The following is a 27,764-nucleotide window of genomic DNA, read 5'->3' on the forward strand; positions in this document are numbered from 1 at the left end:
GGTGTCCTTCTGTCTGCATTCCTAATGGTTTTAATCAGTGGTGTAATGGAAGTACATTTACTCCAAGTACTGTACTTAACCCATTAAGATCTGAGGCCGATTCTACAAAATGTCTTCTAAATCCTAACTGTTTTTTGAAAAAAACGTATGTACAGTATATGTCAGTGGTTCTCAATCTTTTTCATGTCAAGGACGCCAAAATGTATAGGTATTTGGTCCCGGACCCCCATCTCAAAATATTTTGTTCCAGGGACCCCCCAGAAGCAAAGGTTTGAGTTACTTAATGTTTGCTTTAAAAATATATATTTTCAAAGAATTGCACACATTTTCACGATTTCTCAAAAATAGCAGATCCACAATCTCATAGCGCGGACTCGGTGCCGCGCGATGAGCTTGTAGATCTGCTATTTTTGAATAGCCAAAGTGTAAATAAATAATGCTTTTTAGATCAAATCAAAAACACAGATGCGTTCCAGGTCTGGTGGCACTTAATTGGTTAAGTCGTCCTTTCTGGGTTAAAGGACGACTTAACCAATTTCAACCTATCTTCTTCACTAATCCTAGTCCTCACTAATGTTCATGATAAAATGGTAAAATAAAGGGCGGTGGACACTTCAGAAACCGGCCTACCATCATCGTTAGGCATTTTTTCTTTTTTTTATTAACGCGAGAACAATGGCTTCCATTATAGGTATAGCATGCTAACTTTCCAGGAATAGAAAGCCTGCAGTCTCTATTAGCTTGGATTCCCCTTCGATGATGTCACTGGTAGACGGGTTTAGGAACTGTCCACAGCCCTACTCTGAGTCACAGAGTGAGTAGACAAAAATGGTACCATATTATAATGAGCATTAGTGAGGACCAATTATATGAAAACAGGTTGAAAATGGGTGAAGTTGTCCTTTAGTTAAGTAACATTTTTACAACTTTACTTGAGTATTCATTTTCATGGACTAAAGCAAAAATAAAATCTCACGACTGAAAATGTTTGCATGGCCAAGTCCTAATGTGCAATTTGTGAAACATTATGAAAAGGAGCCCCCCACACTAGCACGGATTCCTAGACAATCCCTGGCACAAAATACTGGCCAAAATACATATCACCAGTGGTGGAAAAACTACTCACATTCTTTACCTGACACTGCAATGTAGAAATACTCTGTTACAAGTAAAAGTACAAAAGTATTGGTATCAAAATGTAAAGTATGAAGTACCAAAAGTAGAAAGTACTCATTATGAAGAAGAAGAATGAAAGTTTTCAAATGTACAAAAATCCGTTGAAAATACCAAATCTACAAGCTCATAATGTGTCGCATCACAACGCATTGTGAGCTTGTAAATTAGATCGGCTATGTTCAAATGGACGAAATGTATACAGAGCTGACGTGTTTAATGTATGATTTGTAATAATAATTAAAATCTACAAAGTAACTAGTAACTAAAGTTTTCAAATAATTGGAGAGGAGTAAACGTAAAATATCTGTCTCTAAGATGTAGTGGAGTAGAAGTGAAAGCACTGAAAATTGGAAATACTCCGGTAAAGTAAAAAATACCTCAACATTGTATAGAAGTACAGTACTTGAGTAAATGTACGTGGTTACTTTCCACCTCTGTCTTACACTATTAGTTCTAATTAGCATCAGGGTGCATCAGGTCTCTGCATTCATAATGCATGGCTTCTCTGTCCTTATTGTTGAAGCAGGGATGAAAGCAGTGGTGGAAAAAAAAGTACTCAGATTTTTATACAAGTAAAAGTACTGTATCAATACCACAAGGTAGAAAAATACTCTGTTAAAATCCTGAAAATGTAATTATTCAGGATAATTATATATATATATATATATATATATATATATATATATATATATATATATATATATATATATATATATATATATATATATATATATATATATATATATATATATAGGTACAATATTTACTAGCGGGGTAGAAGTATACCCCGCTAGTTATTATGTCAAATAATGGACAAAGTAAAAGAATCCCTCAGGACTCTATACGTGTGGGGAAAGCTTTCACTGTTGCATGGGGTTCAATTGGTGAAGTAATACAGCGCATAAGTAAATGTACTTAGATTACACTCCAGCAGTACATTCATAATGCATGGTCGCTCTGTGTGTCGGCCTTATTGTTGAAGCAGGATGGAAGGAGATGGAAGGAGTCGATAATGAGGCCGAGCGGGTCCACGGACAATGAGGCATATTTGACTCCTCTGTGCGTGTGTGACTGTGTGTGACTGTGTGTGTGTGTGACTGTGTGTGTGTGCGTGCGTGCGTGCGTGCGTGCGTGCGTGCGTGCGTGCGTGCGTGCGTGCGTGCGTGCGTGCGTGCGTGCGTGTGAGATAAGGGTCTTGTCTGTCGGGGAGACATATTGTTCCGGGGGACAATGGCAAAGGTCTTGCGTTGTGTTCTTTTTTTTTTTTTTTATATTGAGGTATGAACTCAGTGGTGGAAAGTAACTAAGTACATTTACTTCTACTTTGGTACAATTATGAGGTACTTTTTTTTAAACCATATTTCAATGTTATACTTCTACTCCACTACATCTCAGAGGCCATTAGCCAATTGCCTATTGTACTTTTTTTTACTAGACTACCATTACTTGAAAAATTTAGTTTACGGGTTACCTTGCCGATTTAGATAAACACAAAACATACATTAACCAATAAAGCCCTATTTTATACTTTGCCCATTCAAAAACAGCCCATCTACAAGCTCACAATGTAGTGATAACATCATGAAACCAAATGGACCCTATTTGGTTCCACTTGGGGACCTTGAAATAAAAAAAAAGTTTTGAGAACCACCAATTTAAATGTTAAGGGCGAGTTCTCAAACACACCACTGCGAAACTATGACTCCTGCAGTAAACACAAACCTAATCAATCTGAGTGTGATTAAAAAGACATCAAACACAACTAAAATAAATAAATAAATGTCCCCTGCTGAACTTTTCTTTCTTTCTTTCTTCTGCCAAAGCTAAAGCGGAACAAAACAATCCAAACAAAGTCATGTATAAGAAAGAAAAATAAAACAAAAAGTGTAAACAGAGATGCATTACATCGCATCTTAGGGAACCGAAACGGGCATTTGCTTTCGGAAATTAGTTCTAAACGCTATAGACCAATTATTTGTTTAACAACATTGAGACTGGACGCACAGGTGATTGTTTCATGCAATCAATTCCCAACATATTGTTTAGGGGTGCAGCTGGTTTCAGTTCATTCAACCGCCTCTTGTGTGTTGGCTAGTGAGGCGTGTCCTAGCGAGACATGACAGAATGGGTTTCATTTGGTGCCGGCCTGCGCGCACATACTGGTTCTTATCAGTGTGACGTCGTCTGTTAAGGGGTCTATACACGTAGGTAAGGTTAGCCTGGGCTTGAGCTCCTGAAACAAATAGCAGCAATATATATGTCAATGTTTTGCGTTCACTTGGTATCAAACAGTCGGGACGAATAGCAGCCAATGTTTCTGTCTGCAAGATCACTTTCTGTGTGCAGACAGTGGAGCAGGACACTTATGATTGATGGTCTTTAAGAGGGTTGTGTACCACTGGACATCCTTCTCCTGTCACAACAGCTCACAAATCTCATTCTTGCTCTCTCTCTCTCTCTCTCTCTGAAATACTCTAGTAAAGTAAGTACCTCAAAATTGTACGTAAGTACAGTACTTGAGTAAATGTACTTAGTTACTTTACACCACTGTGTATGGACAGGGAACACATCGGGCGCTTCAGTCGCCAAATTTATTTTCAGTCGCCGTTTTTATTCTTTTGTATTTGGTCATATATTTTTTTAATGAGAGCAGGAGGTTAATAGGCATGACGGCGCTCTGCAGGGTGAGATGAGGATGGAACGAGGATGTGGAGGTTTTGTTACTCTCTCCTCTCCGTCTCTGTCTGTCTGTCTGTCTGTCTGTCTGTCTGTCTGTCTGTCTGTCTGTCTGTCTGTCTGTCTGTCTGTCTGTCTGTTTGTCTGTCTCTCTCTCTTTGAAAGGAGAGAGAGAGAGTTAGTATGTCTCCATGTCTCTCTCTCTGTCTCTTTCTCTTTAATAGGAGAATATGTTACTATCTCTGTCTGTCTGTCTGTCTGTCTGTCTGTCTGTCTGTCTATCTCTTTGAAAGGAGAGAGAGAGAGAGAGAGAGAGAGAGAGAGAGAGAGAGAGAGAGAGAGAGAGAGAGAGAGAGAGAGAGAGGGAGAGAGCCACATAGAGAGACAGACAGACTATCTCTCTCTCTCTCTCTCTCTCTCTCTCTCTCTCTCTGAAAGGACAGAGAGTGTTACTCTGCAGGAGATTGAATGAGATTCACAACACATCCTTTTATCACACCATACCCATGGGCACTGTGGGTGCGTGCATGTGATGCGTGTGTGTGTGTGTGTGTGTGTGTGCGTGCGTGCGTGCGTGCGTGCGTGCGTGCGTGCGTGCGTGCGTGCGTGCGTGCGTGCGTTTTTGCCCATGGGCACGCAGAGGAGGTCGGGGGTGGGGGGTGGGGGGTGGGGAGTTGAACTAAGGTGAGGTTTTCTAAGGTGAAAGAAAACTTAGATTTTGCACAGAGCTGTGCACTGATGTCCCGCACCGAATATAGCCAATCTACAAGCTCACGACACGTCATGAGCTTGTCGATCGGATATTTGTCGATCGCCTTTAGTTAAAGAGCTAGTTAAAAATCTTTTTTTTTAAATGGCGAAATATTGTAAACATGGCATTCATAAAGCCTGTGTCCTTAAATCTTTATGTCCTCAGCAGTATAGTCATACAAGCATGTGTGTGTGTGTGCGTGCCCTTGGGCATTGCGGGGGCGGGGGGGGGGGGGGGGGTGAACTGAGGTAAGGTATTCCGAGGTGACAGAAAAAAAACTAAACTTGATTCTTCTGCAGATAAAACACTCAGGGTTGGGTTTGCTGGGGGTGGGATACGGGCTAAATCCATACATGCCCCTGGGAACGGAACCTTAATGTATGGAGAGGAACCTTCTAGTTGTACATTCCTTCTTAAAGTTACATTAACCCATTCAAAACCGGGAAAGCATCTGTGTCATTGTATTCAAAAGTTGCAGATATACAAGCTCATAGCGCGGCACAAAGTGATATGTATTTGGCCGCGTATCATTTTTGGAGTGCTTGACATACCACTGACATAGCAACATAAAACTTTCGGAAAATACATTTTTAGAAACGGCCTCAGTTCTTAATGGGTTAAAGTCACATTGGGGGGGAGACGTTTCTTAATTCAGTCTCAGCTTCATCCAGCTGATGGGTCTCAGATGGTCATGAGCGCTCAGAGGGAGCAGTTAAAGGGATATTCCACTTTCAAACATGTTTGGGCCGTGTTTTTTCTTTTCATTTTTTTTTGTATTAAAAAGGTCTTACGGTAAAAGTCCTTAAATTGGCACTTCACTCACTGTTATCTGGGGAACCCCCCTCCCCCCTCCCCCCCAAAAAAAATCATGTGGGCTACCCACAGGTTGAGAGCCACCGGGGTTAAGAGTACCTCGTTGTCGCGGTCTTTCTCCAGGAAGTGTCGCGCCACGTGGCTGGGCAGGATGTTGCGCAGCATGTTCTCGTTGTGCTCCCGCAGCTCCTTCATCTCGTTGATCTCCTCCTTGGCCTGGACGCGCCACAGGAAGTCCAGGCGAGCCGTGTACTCCAACTGCGTCACAAACAAAATGACATAATTGTGTCACGTGTGTGACTGGGATATACCCGGGTTGTGATTTACACCCATTTAGACCCATGAGGCCCATTCTAAAAAAACACCTTCTAGATTCCAGAAATTCTAGATTCCAGAAATTCCAGCATTCTCCCCGTTGACTGCGCTTTGCTGTTTAAACCTTCCGCGTGCGTTACAAGCAAATCCACGCAAAAAAAAGCAGCGATTCATGTTGTCCCATGAGCCTGGCTACAGGCTGGAACCATAACATTACCCTGGCGAGTTACAACGGGGGGGGAATCGCGCATCGCGCATGACCGTTTTTCCCCACAGGAAACAGATTTGGAGATATAGGCGTTTCAAAGTAGGAAATAGACAGGAACCGGAAGGGGGAAAAAAAAGCGTTTCCGGTGAGCGATCTGGCACTTCCTTCGCAGGATTACAATGGGTGCTCCTAGAGCTGCTCTAGCCCCGCCCGCGCGGAGAAAAACGAAAAAAACAAAAAGACTGAAATCACGGTTCAGACCGTGTTCGGCACCGAAGCTTCGGAACCGCCACTAAGTAAACACACGGTTCAGACCGTGTTTGGCACCCGATGTGTTAAAAGCGATTTAGAATAATGAAAATAGCCGATCTGCAAGCGCACAACGCCTCGCGATGCGAGGCGTTGTGTGCTTGTAGAACGGCTATTTTCACTACTTTTGTGCGACACTCTTGTATAATGAAGTAGGGCTTTAATTTACGAAAAATACATACACATTTGAAACTTGGAGATACAAGGTTTCTGCCCGACAGTGACGATATAGTAACAACTAAAATGACACAGATTATGCTTTCCCGGATTGAAAGGTATAACAACGTATAGGCTTTCCAGGTCTAAATGCATGAACCCTTTCCGACGCTCTTTTATTTGTAAATCTGTGAATAAAACAGAGCCTTCCGGACCGGACACAGTGAATGCTGCGAACACACGCACACACACACACACACACACACACACACACACACACACACACACACACACACACACACACACACACACACACACACACACACACACACACACACACACACACACACACACACACACACACACACACACACACACACACACACACACACACAGGCCTCGCAGCTTGTTTCAAAACAAACTATTCATTGTATAGCCGATAAATAGATCATGTAGTTACTCAGTATTTACAAGCAGATCTACAAGCTCTGCAGATCGGCTACTTTTGATGCTTTTGTGTGAGGCTGTATATGATCAAGTAGGACGTTAATTTACAAAATAACACAAACAGTTAAATATAGTCAAATATGGAGTTAAGACGTTTCTGCCCGACATCAGCGCTATATAAGGCACAGAAGATACGTAGACCTTTGTGCATTATAGTCTCATGTGCAGGTGAGACATCATTTAGCAGCAGATATCAGACATAATGCAGGTGACAGTCCCAGTACCACGTCACAAAGCAGAGTGGCGTGGTAAATACATTACACTCAGATTGGACACCTGTTTCAGCGACCTTGGCAGCGAGTCAAGGTGAACGGAGTCATGCTAACTAATGACTGTCATTTAGCTGTCAATTAGACCTCGTTTAAGTGCTGGCTCCTCCACACACGAGCGCATTCACGCGCGCGCACACATGCACGCCTGCACGCATATGTTTGTAGTACTGTAATTGTGAGGATATCAACAGTGATATGTTTTGAATGCAGAAATGTTTTTTTGGGGGGGATTTTTAACCCTTAAGACGGAAATAGCAGATCTGCAAGTGAGATCAGCTATTTTCGATTGGCCTACACCAGCACACAACAAAGTATAAATCAGGCATAACTCTACTCCCTACCCTATACCTAACCTCTAAATGTCTAATCCTAACCCTAACCCCAACCTGAATCTTTCACTAACTAATAAAAAAAATAACTAGAAAAAATGTTCCTCAGAGCACAGGTCTCCGCCAGGTCAGGGGCCTCCTGGTGGCGCTATAATAGGCCAATATGAAAAGGGTGCCATTTCTTCTTAGGCCTTTCACGGCAATCGGACACTACATTCATGATTTGAGGCATTTTGTTCCAAAAATGTGTTTTGTTAAATTAGACCTGCTGGTGGCACTATAACAGGGCAAGGTGAAAAGGGTGGCATTTCTTCCTCTGCCTAGTGGGAATGTGCGTGCAAAATGTCACAGAAATTGCACTGCGTTCATGATTTGATGCATTTATTTCAAAACAAACTAATCCTGCAAACCTTGGAAGCCAATGTTAGCCAATCAGGATGGAATATGGAAGATCCGTGTTGATCACATGACTAGAGAGATACTGTGTACCGATTTGCATGGTGTTTGGACAAAATCTGTAGGAGTAATCAGCCAATCTGAAAAATGCGTTTTATGCGGTTAGAGGTGCGGGTTTGGAATCCGGGGAGTGTGTGTGCACAGTTTCGCAGCGACCGGGCCAACGGTGCCGGAGATTAGCTGTTCACAGACAGACGGACACACGGACGGACGGACAGGGTAGTCTCGGCCTTGGCAGGAGACAATAAACCATAAAACAGCAATTTATGTTTATATATGTCAGGAAAATGTTCCTTACAATGTCTGTTCCAGTCTACTACTTGTGGGGACATTTGGCTCCCATACAAGTATAGTAACAGCACGCACACACGCACGCACGTGCGCACACCCACACACACCCACACACACAGAGAGAGAGAGAGAGAGAGAGAGAGAGAGAGTAAGGGTTAATAGTCTAATCTGTGTCCCTGCTTGACCTGGGTTCAGATCCATTAGTCATTCCTGTGCCGTGCTCTCAGCTTTCCTACTGTGTGTCAATTCAATAATTGCATAATTAATTACACAGGAACGTGACCTGCCTGGCTTACTGTACAAAGATATATGGTTACAGCTTGAATTAAATGTTGCGATTATAAGGCCTTTCTCTTCAATACAGCCCTGGACTATGTGCTCGAGTACATCAGTGGATTGGAGCAAGAACTCTGCCTCATTATTACTAAGACTCCTTTTAGTCTGTCAGAAAACTCAGTAAATATGGCTAATTGTATTGGTTGATGACATGTCTTATTATGTTAATATCCTTTGCCCTGTTGATGAATTGAATACATTGTCAATCAATCAATCAATCAATCAATCAATCAATCAATCAATCAATCACCCCTAATGCGATGGTTCACAAACATTTTCATTCTAAGGATGTATTTGGCTGAGGAACCCCATCTGAAAAGATTTTGTGCACCCATATTTTTTGGGCAAGATTTTGGGCCCCCATAAGAGAACATTTGTGTTAAAATCTTTCAAAATTATTCAAAATAATGCTTCAACAAAAAATAAAATAATAATGAATGAAAATTCAGATTCACAAGCTCCCAACTGCAGGTTGCATCGTTTAGCTTGTAGATTGGCTATTTCCGAATAGCCCAAGTATAAAATAGGGCTAAAGTGGTTAAACAGATGTTGATGCTAATAGCCGATTTGGCTGGGGACCCTCTGGAACCCCGTCAAGAACCCCTGGGGGTCCCCAGACCCCACTTTGACAACGAGTGCCCGAACGGACCTGGACTACGTAGATGACATCTGCCTGCTATCTGACCACGTGGAGCAGGCACAGGTGCTCCTGGCCGGAGTGGAGACAGAGTGTGTGCCAAGGTTGGACCTGGGCTAAACGCCAGGAGAACAGAGGTTATCACCTATGATAATTATCCTCCCGAACCATCAGACCAAGACGGAGACCTTAAAGGTAGGGTACGTGATTTTCCTTTGTTCAACATAAGTGTTACATTTCTCTATATTCTGCTATGGAGTGTTTGTTCAGTATCTGCGGTCTCCCTGTCTCTACAGCTCTTTAAACTAAAATGTCACGAATGTGTTTTTTGTTTAATTATCCCTTTAATCCTAAATCCTAACCCAAATTCTAACACTAACCCCATAACCTGTTTTTATTTTATATTGATTGAATATTGTATTGACATTTTTAAAATACATCAAATTAACCACTTGAACCTCAGCATCCCCTGGGGGTCAAATAGCCGATGCATATACAATGTAGCACTTTAGACCTGTAGGTCTAAAGTGCTCCATTGTTTGTTGCTCCTATTGTAGTCGCTTCTTTTGGGCTTGTTTTCATAGACCTGGTTGCTTATTTCTCTCGCACGATCTGGCAACGCTGTTTCAAACTAGCCCTACACGAAACCCTAGTACTGCATGTTGAGTTGACATGGTTCGGCATCGGTTCAGAACCGTCAAGATTCAAAGTTTGTTTCTAGAAACATACAGTGTCGTTTTATTCTGCCGATTAGGTTGCAGGCAGGGGTGGGCAAAGTGCTCAAAGTACTTGAGTCAAAGTAAAACAAATACTCCTGGTCAACTAAAAGTGAAAGTTGCTCTGTCAAACATACTTCATTTAAAGTATTGGGATTTAAAAACGCTTATTTAGAAGTAGAAATGACATGGTTACATTCTTTTTTTAATAAAAATGAAATGTCAAAAACAAAACGACGCTCGGGTGGCACAGTGGTAAAGAGCCTGCCCACCGCCGTGGAGGTTGTGGGTTCGAATTCACCGCGGTGCATCCACAATTGGCCCGTGTTCAGGGGAGAGAAGCCGGGGCGGGGAGGGTGATATTTGTCACTGCACGTACTGCGTGCTGCGGCGGTGCATTTCAGCTGGGAGTGTTGTTGGGCGGGAGGAGTAGGACGGACGGAGGCTCTACGTCCTCCCGGTGGGGGCTCCTCACTGGCATGTGAGCCATTAGGATACAACAGCAGTGACAACGCACAGAAATGTGTGAGGGGAGGAATCAATTGGCATAGCAACTAAAGGGGGTCAAAAGCAAAACATATACAAAGTAAATTGTATTTTTAATATCAATTAAATGTTCGTTAAGAATAAAAATAAAAAGTCATGATTTTTAAGTATGGTACTCAAGTAAATGTACTTTGTTAATGTCCACCACTGGGTTCCGACCAGGAACCTGCCCATGTGTGTTTATCAGCTAGAATACAACAGCGCTGACTGATTGGGTTTCGTTATCGCCCAGGACCCACACACACACACACACACACACACGCAGTGTGATATTTCTGTTTATTCTTGTGAGCCACAAACAGCTCTCAAAAGTAGCAATAAAGAGGAAAAAAGTTTAACGGGAGATATCGTCCTGGGGGCTCTGTTATCTCCCAGTAACAGCCTGACTTTCTGAACGGCCAACAGAATATTTCACCGGAGTTATTAAACCACAACGTCTCTTCATAACTCTCCTTAAAAAAAAACATACCAGCAAGAAGAAAGGGAATGTTGTTTCTCTTTCTGAACCGTTTGTTCTTCCAGATAATGAGCACGACTTTCATTCTGCTCCCAGAATGGGCTGATAAGATGAAAATATGCAAATCGTTTCCTCCATCGTGGCCTGTGGCATAATACGGCTTGGTGGGTTCACAGGTTTTATGTCATTATAAAAGTTGTTTTTAACAACATAATTATCACGCTGTCACAGAGCAGGGCAGCTGAGGAAACATGACCTAATCTGCCTTCCCTGCTTTATAGTTTTGGCAACATTTTGGCTGTAATTCTGCATTTTTTTAACAACACGTTCTCTTGAATATGTGGTGCACAAGAAATGTTCTTTAAATACATTTCTGTAAGTGTAGACAGTGAGCTGGACCACTTCTTTTCCCTATGTTTTCTTGGCTTTTAACCCATTAAGACCGGGAACGCATCTGTGTCAGGGAACGCATCTTTGGCATCTTTGGCATCTTTGGCTATTCTAAAATAACAGATATACAAGCTCATAGCGCGGCACCGAGTGCCGCGCTATGAGCTTGTGGATCTGCTATTTTAGAAAAATCGTGGACATTTTTGTAAAATATTTTTTTCTAAAAGCTGTTAGGATTTAGATTTTTTTTTTTTTAAATCGGCCGCAGGTCTTAATGGGTTAAAAGTATTCTCTATCTGTGATTGTATAGTAAGTAAGCCTTGCCGAGCCTATCTCCTGTGTCGTGAGGCGGCTTGATGTGGTACATCCCCCAGCCATGGTGTACAAGTGGACATGACACTAGTGTGTCACAAAGACTTGCCCCCAATCCAACACCTGGATGCGGAGTGCAAAGCAGGGAGGCATTCGTATAGTCTTTGGTATGACCCGGCCGGGGAATCAAACCCCGACCTCCGAATCTCAGGGCAGACACTTTAATAAAACTCTAAGTTGAAGAAGAAAAAAAAGAGTCTAAAGTAAAAAATGTATCAGCAGCGCCGCTACAGTCTAGTAAATAAGAGTTGTGAATCACGGGGGCTTATGTTTGTTAACGTTTATTAATTGAGCTTCCTGCTAATGACTCCGGGCCCGTTAGGGACCGGCTAGGTTCACTGCTCACCAACTCATTATCCCAACACCAACCTTTCTTAATGAGAAAAACAGAAAACGATACTCAAGTTCTATCTCCACTCACTAAATGATGCCAAACTTAAAACCCCTTTTCTCTCTCAGGGGTGAGGGTGTTCATTTAGTCCATATATTCAACATGTTACTTGAGTACTGGCATCAAAACATACTTAAAGTAACCAAAGTACAAAGTATTAATTCTATAGAATGTCCCAATTCACAACATTTGTCAAATTCTTTTTCTCCCCCCTTCCCTGAGAGTAAGTATAAAGCATTGAAAGATGGACAAGTGAAGTATATGTTCCTCAAAATTGTACTTAATAGAAGTAATTGAAATTAATATATGTTTTATCGTGATCTCACAGTCTTATCTTTATGCCCCCAAACATGAATTTGTCATTATGACGGATACCGTCTTTGATCATTATTCCTTTATCCATTATAAATCACACATTTTCTCACAATGATTCGCAACCTTTTTCATTTCAAGGACCCTAGTTTGATATGCATTAGGCCACGGACCCCCAATTTAATAACATTTGTATCTCTAGAACCTCAATCTACACTGTCAAATCTGCAGCGCTTATTTAACTCTGAGAGTGTGCAAATGGAACCAAATGAACCCTTGCGAGAGCCTTACGGGTCTCTTTAACTCTCAGAGTTAAAGGGACCGTCTATGAACGTCTATGCTGGCTTTTGTGAGCACCCCAGACAGTTTTTAAGTTGCTTTAAGATATTGTATACGAATTTATATTAAATATATAAAATAATAAAAAATGCCTGAGGGGGGTTCCAGGGGGTCCCCAGCAACATTAGTTAATATAGCATTAAAATGTGTTTAACAGCTTCAACCCTACAGTATACACATCGTGCATATACGTATGCACGAGTGGAACCAAATGGACCTATGAGGTCCATTTGGTTCCATTTGTACACTCTTAAGGTCATTACACACCAGCGATTATGCGAATATACGCAAAATTCGGACTTGTTCCGAATAAGTAAAAGACGCCTTTTTGCTCCGTGGAAGCGAAGTTTATAAGGTTTTAAAAAATATATATTATTTGCATGAAAATATCGCCCCCGGTGTGTAAGGAGCTTTACAGTTAGGAGTTTACAGTGTATACTGGGGGTCCCCGAGATAGAAAATGGTATGAAATGGGGGTTCGTGGCCTACGGCATATTATCAACCTGGGGGTCCTTGACATGAAAGCGTCTGAGAACCGACTGTCCTAGAGGATTGCTTCACACGCGGGGTGGCTATTTAATCGCTTCTGTATTACAATTCAACCCTCTTCTAATAATAGAACGGAATGATGTCTTTGATGTGCGGTCGTGACCCGGACTCAACGTCCCACAATCCCTCAGCAACAAACCAATTTCCCCATCAAATCCAGCGAGAGCACACATCACACCATGTGCTCAACTGGTAAAGGTTAGAGAGAGAGAGAGAGAGAGAGAGAGAGAGAGAGAGAGAGAGAGAGACAGAGAGACAGACAGACAGACAGACAGACAGACAGACAGACAGACAGACAGACAGACAGAGACAGAGAGACAGGGTTGCCAGATCTGCTTATTATAATTTCCCCGCAATATTTTATTTGAAAATAGCTGATGTATATGTTAAAGTAGCTTCTTTTGGGCTGGTTTTCCTAGACCTGGTTGCTTGTTTCTCTCACAGAATCCGGCAACACTGACAGAGACAGAGAGACTATGATATATTATATGTTATGTATAGAGTACCGACGGTCCTGAAGTCACTCCCACTACCCCTGGGTCACAGCGTAATTTGTTGCATTGGATTTCCCATGGGGGAATCTTAGATCGCATCATATAAGAACAAACCACCCCGGCAATTTGGTCAGGTATGTGACTGTCTGTGTCGTTTATGAATGATATTGAGTTACATTTGATAACGTCTTGAAGAATCATTTGGAATGAATCACTTTTTATTTTACCATCAGTTGATGGTTCATATCCATATGAGTAAAATCGCCAGGGTGATTTGTTTGTTTCTGGATTTCCTATGGGAAATCCAATACAAAAAATAACGCTGTGACCCAGGGGGATCGCGCCCTCTAGCGGCAGTGATGTCAGACTTCGGTGCTCTAGTATCATTATATTAATGGTACTATGATAATAATATGTATTATTATTATTATTATTATTATTATTATTATTATGTTTTTTAAAATTCCACAAGAGGGCGCTCTAACGCAACTTATGATCCCTTGACTCTGATAGAAGAAATGGACGTATGTGACATCACTCCCAAAAAAAGTCACTTCCGTTGACTCCTATATTAGGGTTTGTAGAAAAACACATCTAGCTCTGATCTTTTTTTATGGGACTGTCATGTCAATAAAGCATATTTAAATTGTAATTTTGCCAGAGAGACATACAGTTAAATCTGTGTTAATATTCTCCATTTTGTAACCAAGTGGACCCTACATGTATTTGTTCACTCAGTTAAATAAACATTGTGGATTTTACTGTGCAGTGTGAGACACTGGAGGCCAGGGCTAAGATGTCATGGTTGATAGTAAGATGTCGAGTTCACGGTATGATGTCAAGTCAGGGTTCACGATGAGAATTCGAGTCATGGTTCACGATAAGATGTCGAGTCATGGTTCACGATAAGATGTCGAGTCATGGTTCACGATAAGATGTCGAGTCATGGTTCGCGATAAGATGTCGAGTCATGGTTCACGATGAGATGTTGAGTCATGGTTCACGATAAGATGTCGAGTCATGATAATATGGCGAGTCATGGTTCACATTTTTTTTTTTTTTTTTTTTTTAAACAATATATTTATTTGGCATTTTCAGGTATATAACTATGGTTCACAATTTGATGTTGAGTCATGGTTCGAGATGAGATGTCACGTCATGGTTCATGATAAGGTGTCGAGTCATGGTTCACGATAAGGTGTCGAGTCATGGTTCACGTTAAGATGTCAAGTCATGGTTCGTGATAAGATGTCGAGTCATGATACGATGTTGAGTCATGGTTCACAATGTGATGTTGAGTCATGGTTCGAGATAAGTTGTTGCGTCATGGTTCACGATAAGGTGTCGAGTCATGGTTCACGATAAGGTGTCGAGTCATGGTTCGCGATAAGATGTCGGGTCATGGTTCGCGATAAGATGTCGGGTCATGTTTCGCGATAAGATGTCGGGTCATGGTTCACAATAAGATGTCGAGTCATAGTTCACAATGTGATGTTGAGTCATGGTTCACAATGTGATGTTGAGTCATGGTTCGAGATGAGATGTCACGTCATGATAAGATGTCGAGTCATGGTTCGTGATGAGATGTCGAGTCTTGATAAGATGTTGATATAATATGTATCATTATTATTATTATTATTATCATTATTATGTGTCATGCGGTATGTCATTAACACATTGCCTGCCAAGGACGTAAATCTACGTCCTTTCAGATGTTTTTTTTAAATCCCACAAGAGGGCGCTCTAACACAATCTAGGAATGATCCCTCGACTCTGATAGAAGTAATGGACGGATGCGATGTCATCCCAAAAAACGTCACTTCCATCCACTCCTATATTAGAATTTGTAGAAAAACACATCTAGCTCTGATCTTTTTTTATGGGATTGTCATGTCAATAAAGCATATTTAAATTTGAATTTTGCCAGAGAGACATACAGTAAAATCCGTGTTAATATTCTCCATTTGCAACTCCAGGAGTTGCAAATGTCGAGTCATGGTTCACGATGAGATGTCAAGTCATGGTTCACGATAAGATGTCGAGTCATGGTTCACGATGAGATGTCGAGTCGTGGTTCAAAATAAGATGTCGAGTCATGATAACATGTCGAGTCATGGTTCACAATGTGATGTTGAGTCATGGTTTGAGATGAGATGTCGCGTCATGGTTCACGATAAGATGTCGAGTCATGGTTCACGATAAGATGTCGAGTCAAGGTTCGCGATAAGATGTCGAGTCGTGGTTCACAATAAGATGTCGAGTCATGATAACATGTCGAGTCATGGTTCACAATGTGATGTTGAGTCATGGTTCGAGATGAGATGTCGCATCATGGTTCACGATAAGATGTCGAGTCATGGTTCACGATAAGGTGTCGAGTCATGGTTCACGATAAGGTGTCGAGTCATGGTTCATGATAAGATAAGGTGTCGTGTCAAGGTTCACGATAAGATGTCGAGTCATGGTTCGTGATAAGATGTCGAGTCATGATAAGATGTTGAGTCATGGTTCACGATAAGGTGTCGAGTCATGGTTCACAATAAGATAAGGTGTCGTGTCATGGTTTGTGATAAGATGTCGAGTCATGATAAGATGTCGAGTCATGGTTTGTGATAAGATGTCAAGTCATGATAAGATGTTGAGTCATGGTTCACGATGCAATGTCGAGTCATGGTTCACGATGCGATGTCGAGTCATGACAAGATTTCGAGTCATGGTTCAAGTTAAGCTGACAAGTCATGGTTAATGGAGCTCACACTGGAACAAAACAGACCTGGAATAATTGCTTTTCTATGTTTAGTTTGAAAGTTTGCTCGGTGTCAGACAAGAAGTGAAAACCTGAGCGATGGGAAAATCGATATGTCACCGACTGACTGCAGAACGTGGCTGGACTTTTCACACAGGGAAAGAAAAGACCTTCAATTACACATCAGACTCCCCTGAGGTTCTCTGACTCTGAGTACAATAAATGTTATGAGAGAGAGAGAGAGAGAGAGAGAGAGAGAGAGAGAGAGAGAGAGAGAGAGAGAGAGAGAGAGAGATAGAGAGAGACGGATTAGAGTAATTGAAAGATTTGTAGACGAAAGAAAGAAAGCAGGAAAAATGCAGCGGAGGACATTTATTTTCTTATATATGTGTTTGATGTCTTTTTAATCACACTTGCATCGATTAGTTTTGTGTTAACTGCAGATGAGCCAGCTGAATAATTCAAAGTCACAGTTTCGTGGTGATGTGTTTGAGAAGTCCCCCTACACATTTACATCAGTGTGTGTGTGTGTGTGTGTGTGTGTGTGTGTGTGTGTGTGTGTGTGTGTGTGTGTGTGGGGGGGGGGGGGGATGCTGTTCACACCAATAATGATAACGTTAACAATAACTCAATGCTGCCAAGAGCCAGGCTCTTGTCCTGGACAGTTGGCTGTCCCTCAAAACATTGCTCGCTCCTGTAGGTTTACAATTGACAACATCTCGAGGATCAATCCCTGCCTCACCCAGGAGTCTGTCCAGTTCCTTAGCTTTAACTCAAACTAAGATGAGAGAACATATTACTCCAGTTTTATCTTCACTGCATTGGCTCTCGGTTGTTTTTAGGATTGATCTTAAAATGATTTTACTTGTTTATAAAGTTCTCAATGGTCTGGCACCTTCCGACCTCTATGACTGCCTGCCTACATATGTTCCGAACGGCCCCTTCAGGTCTTCTAGTGCTGACCTGCTTGCAGTGCCTACAATGACATATAAAGAACACGGTGAAGCAGCATTCTGCTTCAACGGGCAGACGGCGTGGAATAAACTCCCAATACACCTAAGACAGGCAGCCTCTGTGGATAGCTTTAAGACTATTTATTCACTCTTGCTTTTAGTTGATTTTTAAATCTCTGTGTTGTTATTCATGTCCTCACTGTATTGCCTGATTCACTGCCCTTTTTTCTATTATTTTAATGTTGTTTTATGCTTTTCTTTTTTTTTATTTATTGTTCAAATATTTTAAAAACTTTTTCTGTAAAGCACTTGTGCTTTATTCTTGGTCTGGAAAGCACTTTGAGCTGCATTTCATGTCATGAAAGGTGCTATACAGATGCAGTTTTTCTCTTGACCGCAAATGTTAAGAATGTGATTGTGGATTCAGTTGCATGTTAGACCAGGCGTCATGTATAGATTATACTGTATACTGTAGGTGTAGTAACATCTTACCTGCTGTCCGTGGTAGAAGACGGCCAACAGGAACATAGCCATCAGGAGCAGTGACGTTTCTTTAGTTCCCAGGAAGTTTCTGATGGAACACAATTGGTTATATATTAGATGATGTCTCTGTCTCTGTGGACACTTTCTGTTGATGTGATATACAGACAAGCATAAACAACCGTGAAATCTCGATGGTTTGGTGTAAGGTGGTAGCATGAGTTGTCTTAAAGGAGCACATTCAATCTTATCTTCATTATAAGATGGTACCATTTGTGTCCAATCAAATCCAATACACTTTATTTATAGAGCACATTTAAAACAACAGCGTTGAATCAAAGTGCATGTACACTCAGTAAACGAATATAAAATACTACGAGTAAAACAACAAACAATAAAACACATTATGTATGTCACTGGTAGGCTAATTTCTGTAGTTTATATTAGCTTGGAGTTATGATTGGTGGGCAGGTTTTTTAAAGTTAAACGCCGCTTTAAATCAGTCATCACCCACCCTACACTTTCGCCCCATTCTATGTTCTGTATCAGAGTGTCAAAACCTTATGCTGTGTCTGTTGTTCCTATAATGTTCTGTATGTTGTTGCTACACATTGTGGCCTTTTGCTTCCAGTCCCCAGGGTTTCAAGGAATGAATACAAAGAATGAAATCTGATATATACAAACCACATGGAGCTTAAATGACAACCAGAGCTCCAAGGGAAGCAGTGTGTGTGTGTGTGTGTGTGTGTGTGTGTGTGTGTGTGTGTGTGTGTGTGTGTGTGTGTGTGTGTGTGTGTGTGTGTGTGTGTGTGTGTGTGTGTGTGTGTGTGTGTGTGTGTGTGTGTGTGTGTGTACTGTACGTGCGTGCGTGTACACGGACAAACTGAAAGGTCACCATGCTATCAGAGAGAATGCCTCCATTAGGCCAGACAATGACTTCCTGGTGGCTCACATTGTCAACCAACAAGCAAAAGGTCAACACGGAGAGAGAGAGAGAGAGAGAGAGAGAGAGAGAGAGAGAGAGAGAGAGAGAGAGAGAGAGAGAGAGAGAGAGAGAGAGAGAGAGAGATGGGGATGGCAAAGCCAGTTTATTTGCACATTTCAACATCCAGGAAATTCAAATCATGAGACAGTAACAGTCAGAGCATACGCCCTATATACTGCGTGAGCTTGTTGATCTGCTATTTTAGCTATTTTAGGAACACTTGAAATGTTTTTTGAAAGTATTCTTTAGAAAATGTTCACTTGTATTCACATGCTATACCCAAACCAGGCTGACAGTGGTTAAGAAGAGAGTGCAAAAGGCACTGTGTGTGAGTGCGTGTGTGCGTATGCGTGTGTACTCACTCTGTATTGTGGTGCACGGTGTCGTATCGTAGGAACAGAGATGTGTAAAAGGCCTCGGTCAGCAGGGAGTAGATGGCGATCATCACCAGCAGAACAGCCAGCTTCATCACAGAGTTCAACCTCAAGAACACTGCACACGTCACCATGGCCAGCACCCCCGTGAAGACGAAATACTGATAGAGAGAGAGAGACAGGAGAGAGAGAGAGAGAGACACACGTCACCATGGCCAGAACCCCCGTGAAGACAAAGTACTGAAAAAGACACACAACAGTGACAGTACGTGGGTTAAACCACAGTGATAAATTGTAGTCAGAACTGCAAGCTCACTCAAATTTTTCTGCTGCAATATGAAGACTCACCTCTTCAGACTCCACATCACCCCCTAGCACTCACCTCTTCAGACTCCACCTCACCCCCTAGCACTCACCTCTTCAGACTCTACTTCACCCCCTAGCACTCACCTCTTCACACTCCACCTCACCCCCTAGCACTCACCTCTTCAGTCTCCACCTCACCCCCTAGCACTCACCTCTTCAGTCTCCACCTCACCCCCTAGCACTCACCTCTTCACACTCCACCTCACCCCCTAGCACTCACCTCTTCAGTCTCCACCTCACCCCCTAGCACTCACCTCTTCAGACTCCACCTCACCCCCTAGCACTCACCTCTTCAGTCTCCAACTCACCCCCTAGCACTCACCTCTTCAGTCTCCACCTCACCCCCTAACCCAGGTTCGATTCCCGGCCCCAGCTGTGTAGAGATGTCCCTGAGCAAGACACTCTATACCCCTAACTGCACCCCTCCCTGCCGGGTGGGGGATCCAATTATTCGTATAACTCTCTCTGTATCCCTTCCTTACCCTTTTTCTTCTATGATGCTAGAGATGCTATAGTCTACTATGCAGACCTTATTTTGGTCTTGTTTTTGTTTTATAGATTCAAGCCATTTACAAAGACACACTATCAGTCGGTGTGCGCAATCAGTTGAGCGCTAACACTATCTGTGTGTGCGTGTGCGTGTGCGTGCGTGTGTGTGTGTGTGTGTGTGCGCGTGCGTGCGTGTATACGCACCCACAGATTACAATCACCCAAGGATAGTTTGACAACAACACTGCAGCATGATGTGTGAGCTGTTGTGACAGGAGAAGGATGTCCAATGGTATAAAACCACATTAACCCATTAAGACCTGAGGCCAATTCTACAAATACCTTCTAAATCAGCGGTTCTCAAACGTTTTTTTTTTTTCGTGTCAAGGAACCCCAAATTGATTTATATTTAAACACGGACCCCCATCTGAAAATGTTTCATGCCAGGGACCCCCAGAAGAGAAGGTTTGTGTTAAAAAAGCTTTACACAGAGCTCTTACCACGAGAGAGAGAGAGAGAGAGAGAGAGAGAGAGAGAGAGAGAGAGAGAGAGAGAGAGAGAGAGAGAGAGAGAGAGAGAGAGAGAGATCTTTATTCAGATTCTCTGGGGGACTTGAGACTGAAATGGAATCTCACACTTGCCTGAAGTCAATGTCAGTGTGTACTTTTGAATAAAAACATGTGATACTGTGTGTGTGTGTGTGTGTGTGTGTGTGTGTGTGTATTTATAACATAAATGTCAATGAATGCTTAATTATACAAGTCCATGAACATACTCCTCCATGCGTGAGTGATGATGAGTCATTCGTTTGTTGAAACACGTTGAGATGTCATTCTCCTGACGCGGTCGTTCTCAACCCATTTCATTTCATTTCAAGGACCCCCGGTTTAACATGATGCCATTAGCCCCACGGACCCCCATTTCACACCGTTGTTCTATAATCTCTGGGACCGCCCAATCTACACATTGTGTATTTAAAGCAAACATTTGTAACTCAAAATTTTGCTTCTGGGGATTAACGTCTTCTAAATCCTAACAGTTTTCTGAAAAACGTATGTTGCTATAATATCAGTGGTTCTCAAACCTTTTTCATGTCAAGGGCCACCAACATTATATGTATTTGGAGGACCCCCATCTCAAAATATTTTGTTCCAGGGACCCCCCAGAAGCAAAGATTTGAGTTAAAAATGTTCACTTAAAAAAAAAGTATATGTATTCAAAGATTTGCACATATTTTCACAATATTTTTCAAAAAATTGCAGATCTACAAGCTCATAGCGCAGCACTCGGTGCCGCCCTATGAGCTTGTAGATCTGCTATTTTTGAATAGCCCAAAGAAATCTAAAATGACACAGATGCGTTCCCGAATTGAATGGAGTTTTCAGGCCCCCATAGGGGTCCATTTGGTTCCTGGTCATGTGAGGTGCAGGGTCTTTACCTCGGGGTAGAAGCAGATGTCAGGGATGTTTGTGGACTCGTTGAACGTCTGGTTTCTGAAAGAACTGGACTTGTCAAAGTCACACCACAGCTGGAGAGAGAGAGAGACAGAGAGAGAGATATAGGGGGTGGCCATAGCTGAGTGGTTAGTGAGCCCGCCTGGGGAGCCAGAAGCCCTGGTTGCCCCAGGTTCGATTCCAGGCCAGGCCAGCATATGTGTCGATGAAATGAAATTTGTCCCTGAGCAAGACTCTTAACCCCTAATTGCTCACAGGTTCTCATTGGAAACAAGACCGCACGGACTTTCATGAACGACCTGTTAAAAGGAATTATCCCTTATCCCTATAGATACAGACACAGAGAGACAGACAGAAAAAGGTGGTAAACATTGAGGTTGTACATTGTATGCAACAACCTTGTATCTCTATAATCTTTTTGATTATTATTTTGTTCCCCATAAATGAATAACTCGTCGTACAACAGCAAACGCAGCAAAAATAGCCAATCCTACAGGTTCACCCAAAACAAAATGTATAACATAATAATGGCAAGAGAAACAAAAGGATAAGCGTTAAGTGAAAGTGGTTAAGTGTGTCTTTGTTTTGTTTTTATAAACATTGAACCAATGTATTAAAGGGATAGTTCACCCAAAAGATGAATTCATGGATTTTCTTTTTCTTTTCGTCGCATTCCTAAGCCGGAAAGATGCTAATGTCTAGGTAATGTCTAGGTAGGAGACTCAAAGTTGACACTTTGAGTCTCCTACCGGAGAGACCATCGGTCATCAAATTATTGGCTTAGGAATGCGACAAAAACTGAAAAAATCTCCATGAATTCAAGTCTCCATGGGGTGTGTAATCAACATAAAAAAAGTTATTAAGTTAACTATGTCTAGAGCTTGGATCCATTGAAAAACACAGGTTCTGTGTTTTTTTTTTCTTTGCCTGAAAAGTAATCATTTTGGACGTTCAAGGTTTCCCCCTCACAGCCATGATATCATATTGATATTGTGATATGAGACGGACTCATTTTGTCTGGGATTTTGGATAAGGTAATATTGTGATATTGTCTGCAGTACTTCTAGCACCACACTGCTGAGAGCAAGTCTCCACTGTCTGACTCACGCCTCTCCTCTTTTGTTCGTATTACATTGTTTGCCGTGCTGAAAATGACAAAGGAAAAAAAAGAGACTTATTAGTTGTAAGGACCTGCGTGTTTCTTTGTGAATGGTGGCTGCTCTTCATCAGTGGTGGAAAAAAGTACTCAAAATGTTTTACTAAAAGTAAAAGTAGCAATACTGCAATGTAGAAGTACTCTGTTACAAGTAAAAGTCCGGAATTCTGAATTTACTTGAGTAAAAGTAGAGAAGTATTGGTATCAAAATGTACTTAAAGTACCAAAAGTAAAAGTACTAAAATGTTTGAAAATGGCAGATCTACAAGCTCACAACGCATCGCAATGCGACGAAGCTTGTATTGGCTATTTTCAAATAGCCTAGGTATAAAATAGGGCTAAAGTGGTTAATGTATGTTTCATAATGTAATAATTTATATCTGCAAAGTAACTAGTAAATAAAGTTTTCAAATAATTGTACCTCACAATTGTACTGTAATATACAGTACTTGAGTAAATGTACTTAGCTACTTTACACCACTGATTTTCATTCCCAAAAAAAAAACATGTTTCCTCGCACGCACGCACGCACGCACACACACACACACACACACACACACACACACACACACACACACACACACACACACACACACACACACACACACACACACACACACACACACACACACACACACACACACACACACACACACAGAACATAGCCCTCTCAGGGTGTGTAAAATACACTCTGCTCGACCGCCGGCGACCTTGAAGAGCTCATTATTCTGGAGTCTGTTTCATGTGCTTCACTGGGACTAAAAGACCAGCGAACTGACCCTTTCTCACACACACACACACACACACACACACACACACACACACACACACACACACACACACACACACACACACACACACACACACACACACACACACACACACACACACACACACACACACACACGTATTGTTTTACTTGTAAGGACATCAACACATTTTTAAGGACGTCAATGTTATGAATACCGTACCTATTTTTACAATGTTTAACCCTGATCCTAAAGCCGAAAATGGCCGGTCTACAAGCTCACTGTAAGTTTGCAAAATGGTGCACATCTAAGTATATATCAGGCACAACTCCAACCTCTACACATAACGGCTAAATGCCTAACCCTAACCTTTTCTCTTTTCATAAAACAACCATTTTCATGGTGAGGACCAGGAAAATTGTCACCTCATAAGTATAGTAATGCAAGCGCTCACACACACGCACGCACGCACACACGCACGCACGCACGCGCGCACGCGCACACACGCACACACGCACACACACACACACACACACACACACACACACACACACACACAGTGGCCCTCATCATTTATCAACGCGGTGCAGCCCAAATAATGGCCGTACGGCGAGATCACCGCACCTTTCGGCATTTATCAATATATCCTGACGTGGGCTTCATCCTACGGTACGTTGAGATCTCACGTCTGGTCGAGACCAGTTGTTGACGTTGGCTGCACCCGTTTATTCCATTCTAGACCTGTGGAGCAACATTGTCTGACTGTCTGACAGGCATCTGGACACATACTCCACTCATAAATGTATATCTACACTAATAAATAATCCCTGTGAAAACATAACATTTTATAAAGTAATTTAAACAAACTGCTTTAACAGTCATTCAGATAAGATTGTAGATCTGGCTGCATTGAAAATAGCAAATCTGAGCTCACAAGCCAGCGTCGCATCGCGAGGCGTTGTGAGCTTGTAGATCTGTTATTTTCAAAATCTACGAGCGCTTTTGCGTCGGGAGTCCCGCGGTCGGGACTCCCGACCATCTTTTCATGGATAGTGAGGTCTACAAACTTACAGTAGCTTGTCCTATGGTATGGAGTTATGTCATAGAGAGTTATATAGGCTACAACCTGGCTGGGTTAAGGATATAAACCTGACGCTCCAATCTCTTATAACGTGGGTGGCGGCACGGGATCACTGCAGTCTGCAGACCGCCCGAGTCTCATGGGGAATAGCCTACTACATGACTGCTTTAGTGTAACTCGAACGCGTACTGCTCGGTATGGGGTAAATAAATAAACAAACGTATTCCATTCATGGCGATGTGATTATATCATAATATGTCATTCATGTAGGCTACAAGCCTACGTGACTGACAAAGATTGTAGGCTACCGTATTATGAAAGACACAGTCTGGGTGTGTGTGACTTGACAGGCAGCGAGGCGAGCCAGCGAAACTCTTTCTTTGGTCGTATTCTGGTTCTTCGTGTCGTAAAATTGGGGTGTTTCGAGAATATTTAAGGGCGTGTTATTTAAATGACACTCGTTTTCAGACGTGAGATTTATCAAGGCTGGGAACAAATGTACGCTCGGATCGGCTGTGTAGGATTCGTTGATAAATGTGACTTCGACGTTGGTGTACGGCCGAATATATGGAAAAATATACGCCGGTTTATACGCTGCGTTGATAAATGAGGGCCTGTGTGTGTGTGTGTGTGCGTGCGTGCGTGTGTGCATGTACTTGCTGTATTACACATACCTATATGTCCCCTGACAGGAAGCTTCCTCACAAAATCAGCAGTGGTGGTACAGTACAAAGTACAGAACTACTGTACTTGAGTCAAAGTATAGATACTCCTGGTCAAATATTACTCAACTACAGTACAAGTGAAAGTTGCTCTGTCAAATTTGTAAAAAAAATAATTAAGTATTCCCAAGTATCATTTAAAAAAATAAATACGTAAAAAGTATTAAAAAATACAAATTGCAAGGTGCATCTTCTTTTTAATATCAATATATTGCTGTGTTGAGTTTAGACATTTTTCCAGAAAATGCAACAATCTTTTAGATATTTTCAAACATATTTAAAAAACGTTTAATTTTTTTTTATATGCTATTTTCACTATTTCAGAACCTGGGCTTAAGTGGTTAATTCATAATTCACTTCTTTTTTACCTCCCTAAAAATGTAGTGGAGTCAAAAGTGCTTTGTCTTTGAATTTGAATTTGTAGTGGAGTGAATGTCATAAGCTTCCAAGAAATGAATAAACGTACAGAACTACAGATACAAAAGAAAAGTACCTAAGTACAGGCCATGACCACTGCGTCTAACAGGAAGCATTACTCACAATGTTGATCATAGCAGCCAGGAAGTTGATGAGTATGGACAGGAAGACGATGACGTTCCGCGCGGCGTAGGTCTCGTTGATCCAGCAGCAGGCTTTGCGCATCATCAGCGGGAGACACTTGTAGTCCTCCGCTGTAGTCACCAGGACCAGGCAGGAGTGCAGCACGATCAGCACAGAGAACTGGATCACCATGGTCAGCATCCTGCGAGACATGAGCAAAAACGAGTGATGAACAGCAGAGGTGGGAGGTTTTCTTTTTCTTTAACCCATTAACACAGGGGTCTTCAACGTTTTCAGGCCAAGGACCCCCTAGCTGAGAGAGAGATGAAGCAGGGACCCCCTACTCTATATTGTATAAAATTGTGTTTCAGATTTTTTTTTTACTTAGTCTGCTCTTTTTTTCCCTCTACACCTATAGCCTCTTTGCCAAAAATAGCCGATCTACAAGCTCTCAACGCCTCGCAGCGCGAGGCGTTGAGAGCTTGTAGATCTGCTATTTTCGGCTAATGTTCCCCTCAGAAAAGGAATTCTAGGGTTCAAGTGGTTAATGTAAAAAAAACTAAATCCTATCACACAAAGATTTGGCGGACCCCCTATAGTAGCTCTGAGGACCCCCTAGGGGTCCCGGACCCCCTGTTGAAGACCCCTGCATTAGCACATTGACTGCCTGAGATTAAAACATCGTTTTTTATCCCCATGCCAGCGCTTATTACCTTAAATTGACGATATTTGGACAGCCGCAGACGCCACAACGTGCACGCGGATGACAAAAAGTGTCCGTGGGGTGGGGGGAGATCGAGTCCCGTCTATCCACCGGAACAATAACATTTCTACCGCGATCCGCCATTTTGGAGCTACGGCCCGTTGAAAATTGGTGGTTTTCATTAAAAAAAAAATAGAATCTGAGTTAGAAGTGTTTTTCTACAAATCCTAACGTTGAAGCGGACGGACGTGACTTTTTTTGGGATGACGTCACATCTTCTCTGAGCGTCGAGGGATCATTCCTAAGCTCTGTTAGAGTGCCCTCTTGAGGAATTTTCAAAGAATGTTTTGGTAAGAACGCATCATCTGCGTTCTTGGCAGGTAATGTGTTAAGATTTGGCAGAATGTAGTTGTATAAAAATATAACAGGATGTTTTTATACAACTAGATTCTGACAAGTCCCGGAACAGACGCGCTGTGATTGGCCAGTCGTCAGGAAGCTTCTGCCTTCTCCCAAATGGCGGCCGCGATACAGGTCGCTCCAATGGGCCGCAGAGGCCAATGAGGTATCTAGGTTTCTATATGCACAAGTTTTACCTGGTGGAGGGCAGCAGAGCCTGGATGGTGGTGATGAAGATGAGAACGATGAAGGAACACACCAGGTTGGACTTGAAGACCTCGTCCCTCATCTGGGAGTACTGCATCATGGGAGGAGAGGGAGGGTACGCTTTTAGACGTACAATTTAACGACACACACTCAAAATAATCTTTTTAGATACAAATAAAAACAAACACGTGGTGGACAAAGTAATCAAGCCCAATACTTGAGTCAAAATACAGAATACTCCCGGTCGAATATTACTCAACTACTAAGTGGAAGTTGCTCAGTCAAATTTGTACTTGAGTTAAAGTAGGCTACTGGGAAAAATAACAAAAACAATACTTGAACATTCAAAAGTAGAAATTGCAGAGTACATTTCCTTTTTTAATATCAATGCACTGCCGTATCGAAATTGTTACCATTTAACAAAAGTGAAAATAGCCAATCTACAAGCTGACAGTGGTGTAAAGTAACTAAGTACATTTACTCAAGTAGTCTACTTAAGTACAATGTTGAGGTATTTTCACTTACTACTGGAGTATTTCCCATTTTCAGTACTTTTCTTCTA

At 42.0% G+C, this 27,764-nt stretch overlaps 1 protein-coding gene across 1 annotated transcript in view; it reads right to left on the reverse strand.

Moving 5' to 3' along the window:
* Positions 1-27,764, reverse strand: part of adcy8 (adenylate cyclase 8 (brain)) — a gene marked incomplete at both ends in the record, with an annotated part of 163,557 nt that overhangs the window by 16,459 nt on the left and 119,334 nt on the right. Inside the window, 6 exons of the mRNA XM_084057993.1 lie at positions 5,516-5,674; positions 17,990-18,068; positions 19,325-19,497; positions 21,630-21,719; positions 25,894-26,095; positions 27,193-27,293. Of these exons, the coding sequence (XP_083914119.1) occupies positions 5,516-5,674; positions 17,990-18,068; positions 19,325-19,497; positions 21,630-21,719; positions 25,894-26,095; positions 27,193-27,293 (804 nt within the window). The remainder of the gene's footprint in view (positions 1-5,515; positions 5,675-17,989; positions 18,069-19,324; positions 19,498-21,629; positions 21,720-25,893; positions 26,096-27,192; positions 27,294-27,764) is intronic.

The sequence above is a fragment of the Gymnoscopelus microlampas genome, assembly GCF_963454915.1.
Source record: "Gymnoscopelus microlampas genome assembly, chromosome: 5".
NCBI classification, from domain to species: Eukaryota; Metazoa; Chordata; class Actinopteri; order Myctophiformes; family Myctophidae; genus Gymnoscopelus; species Gymnoscopelus microlampas.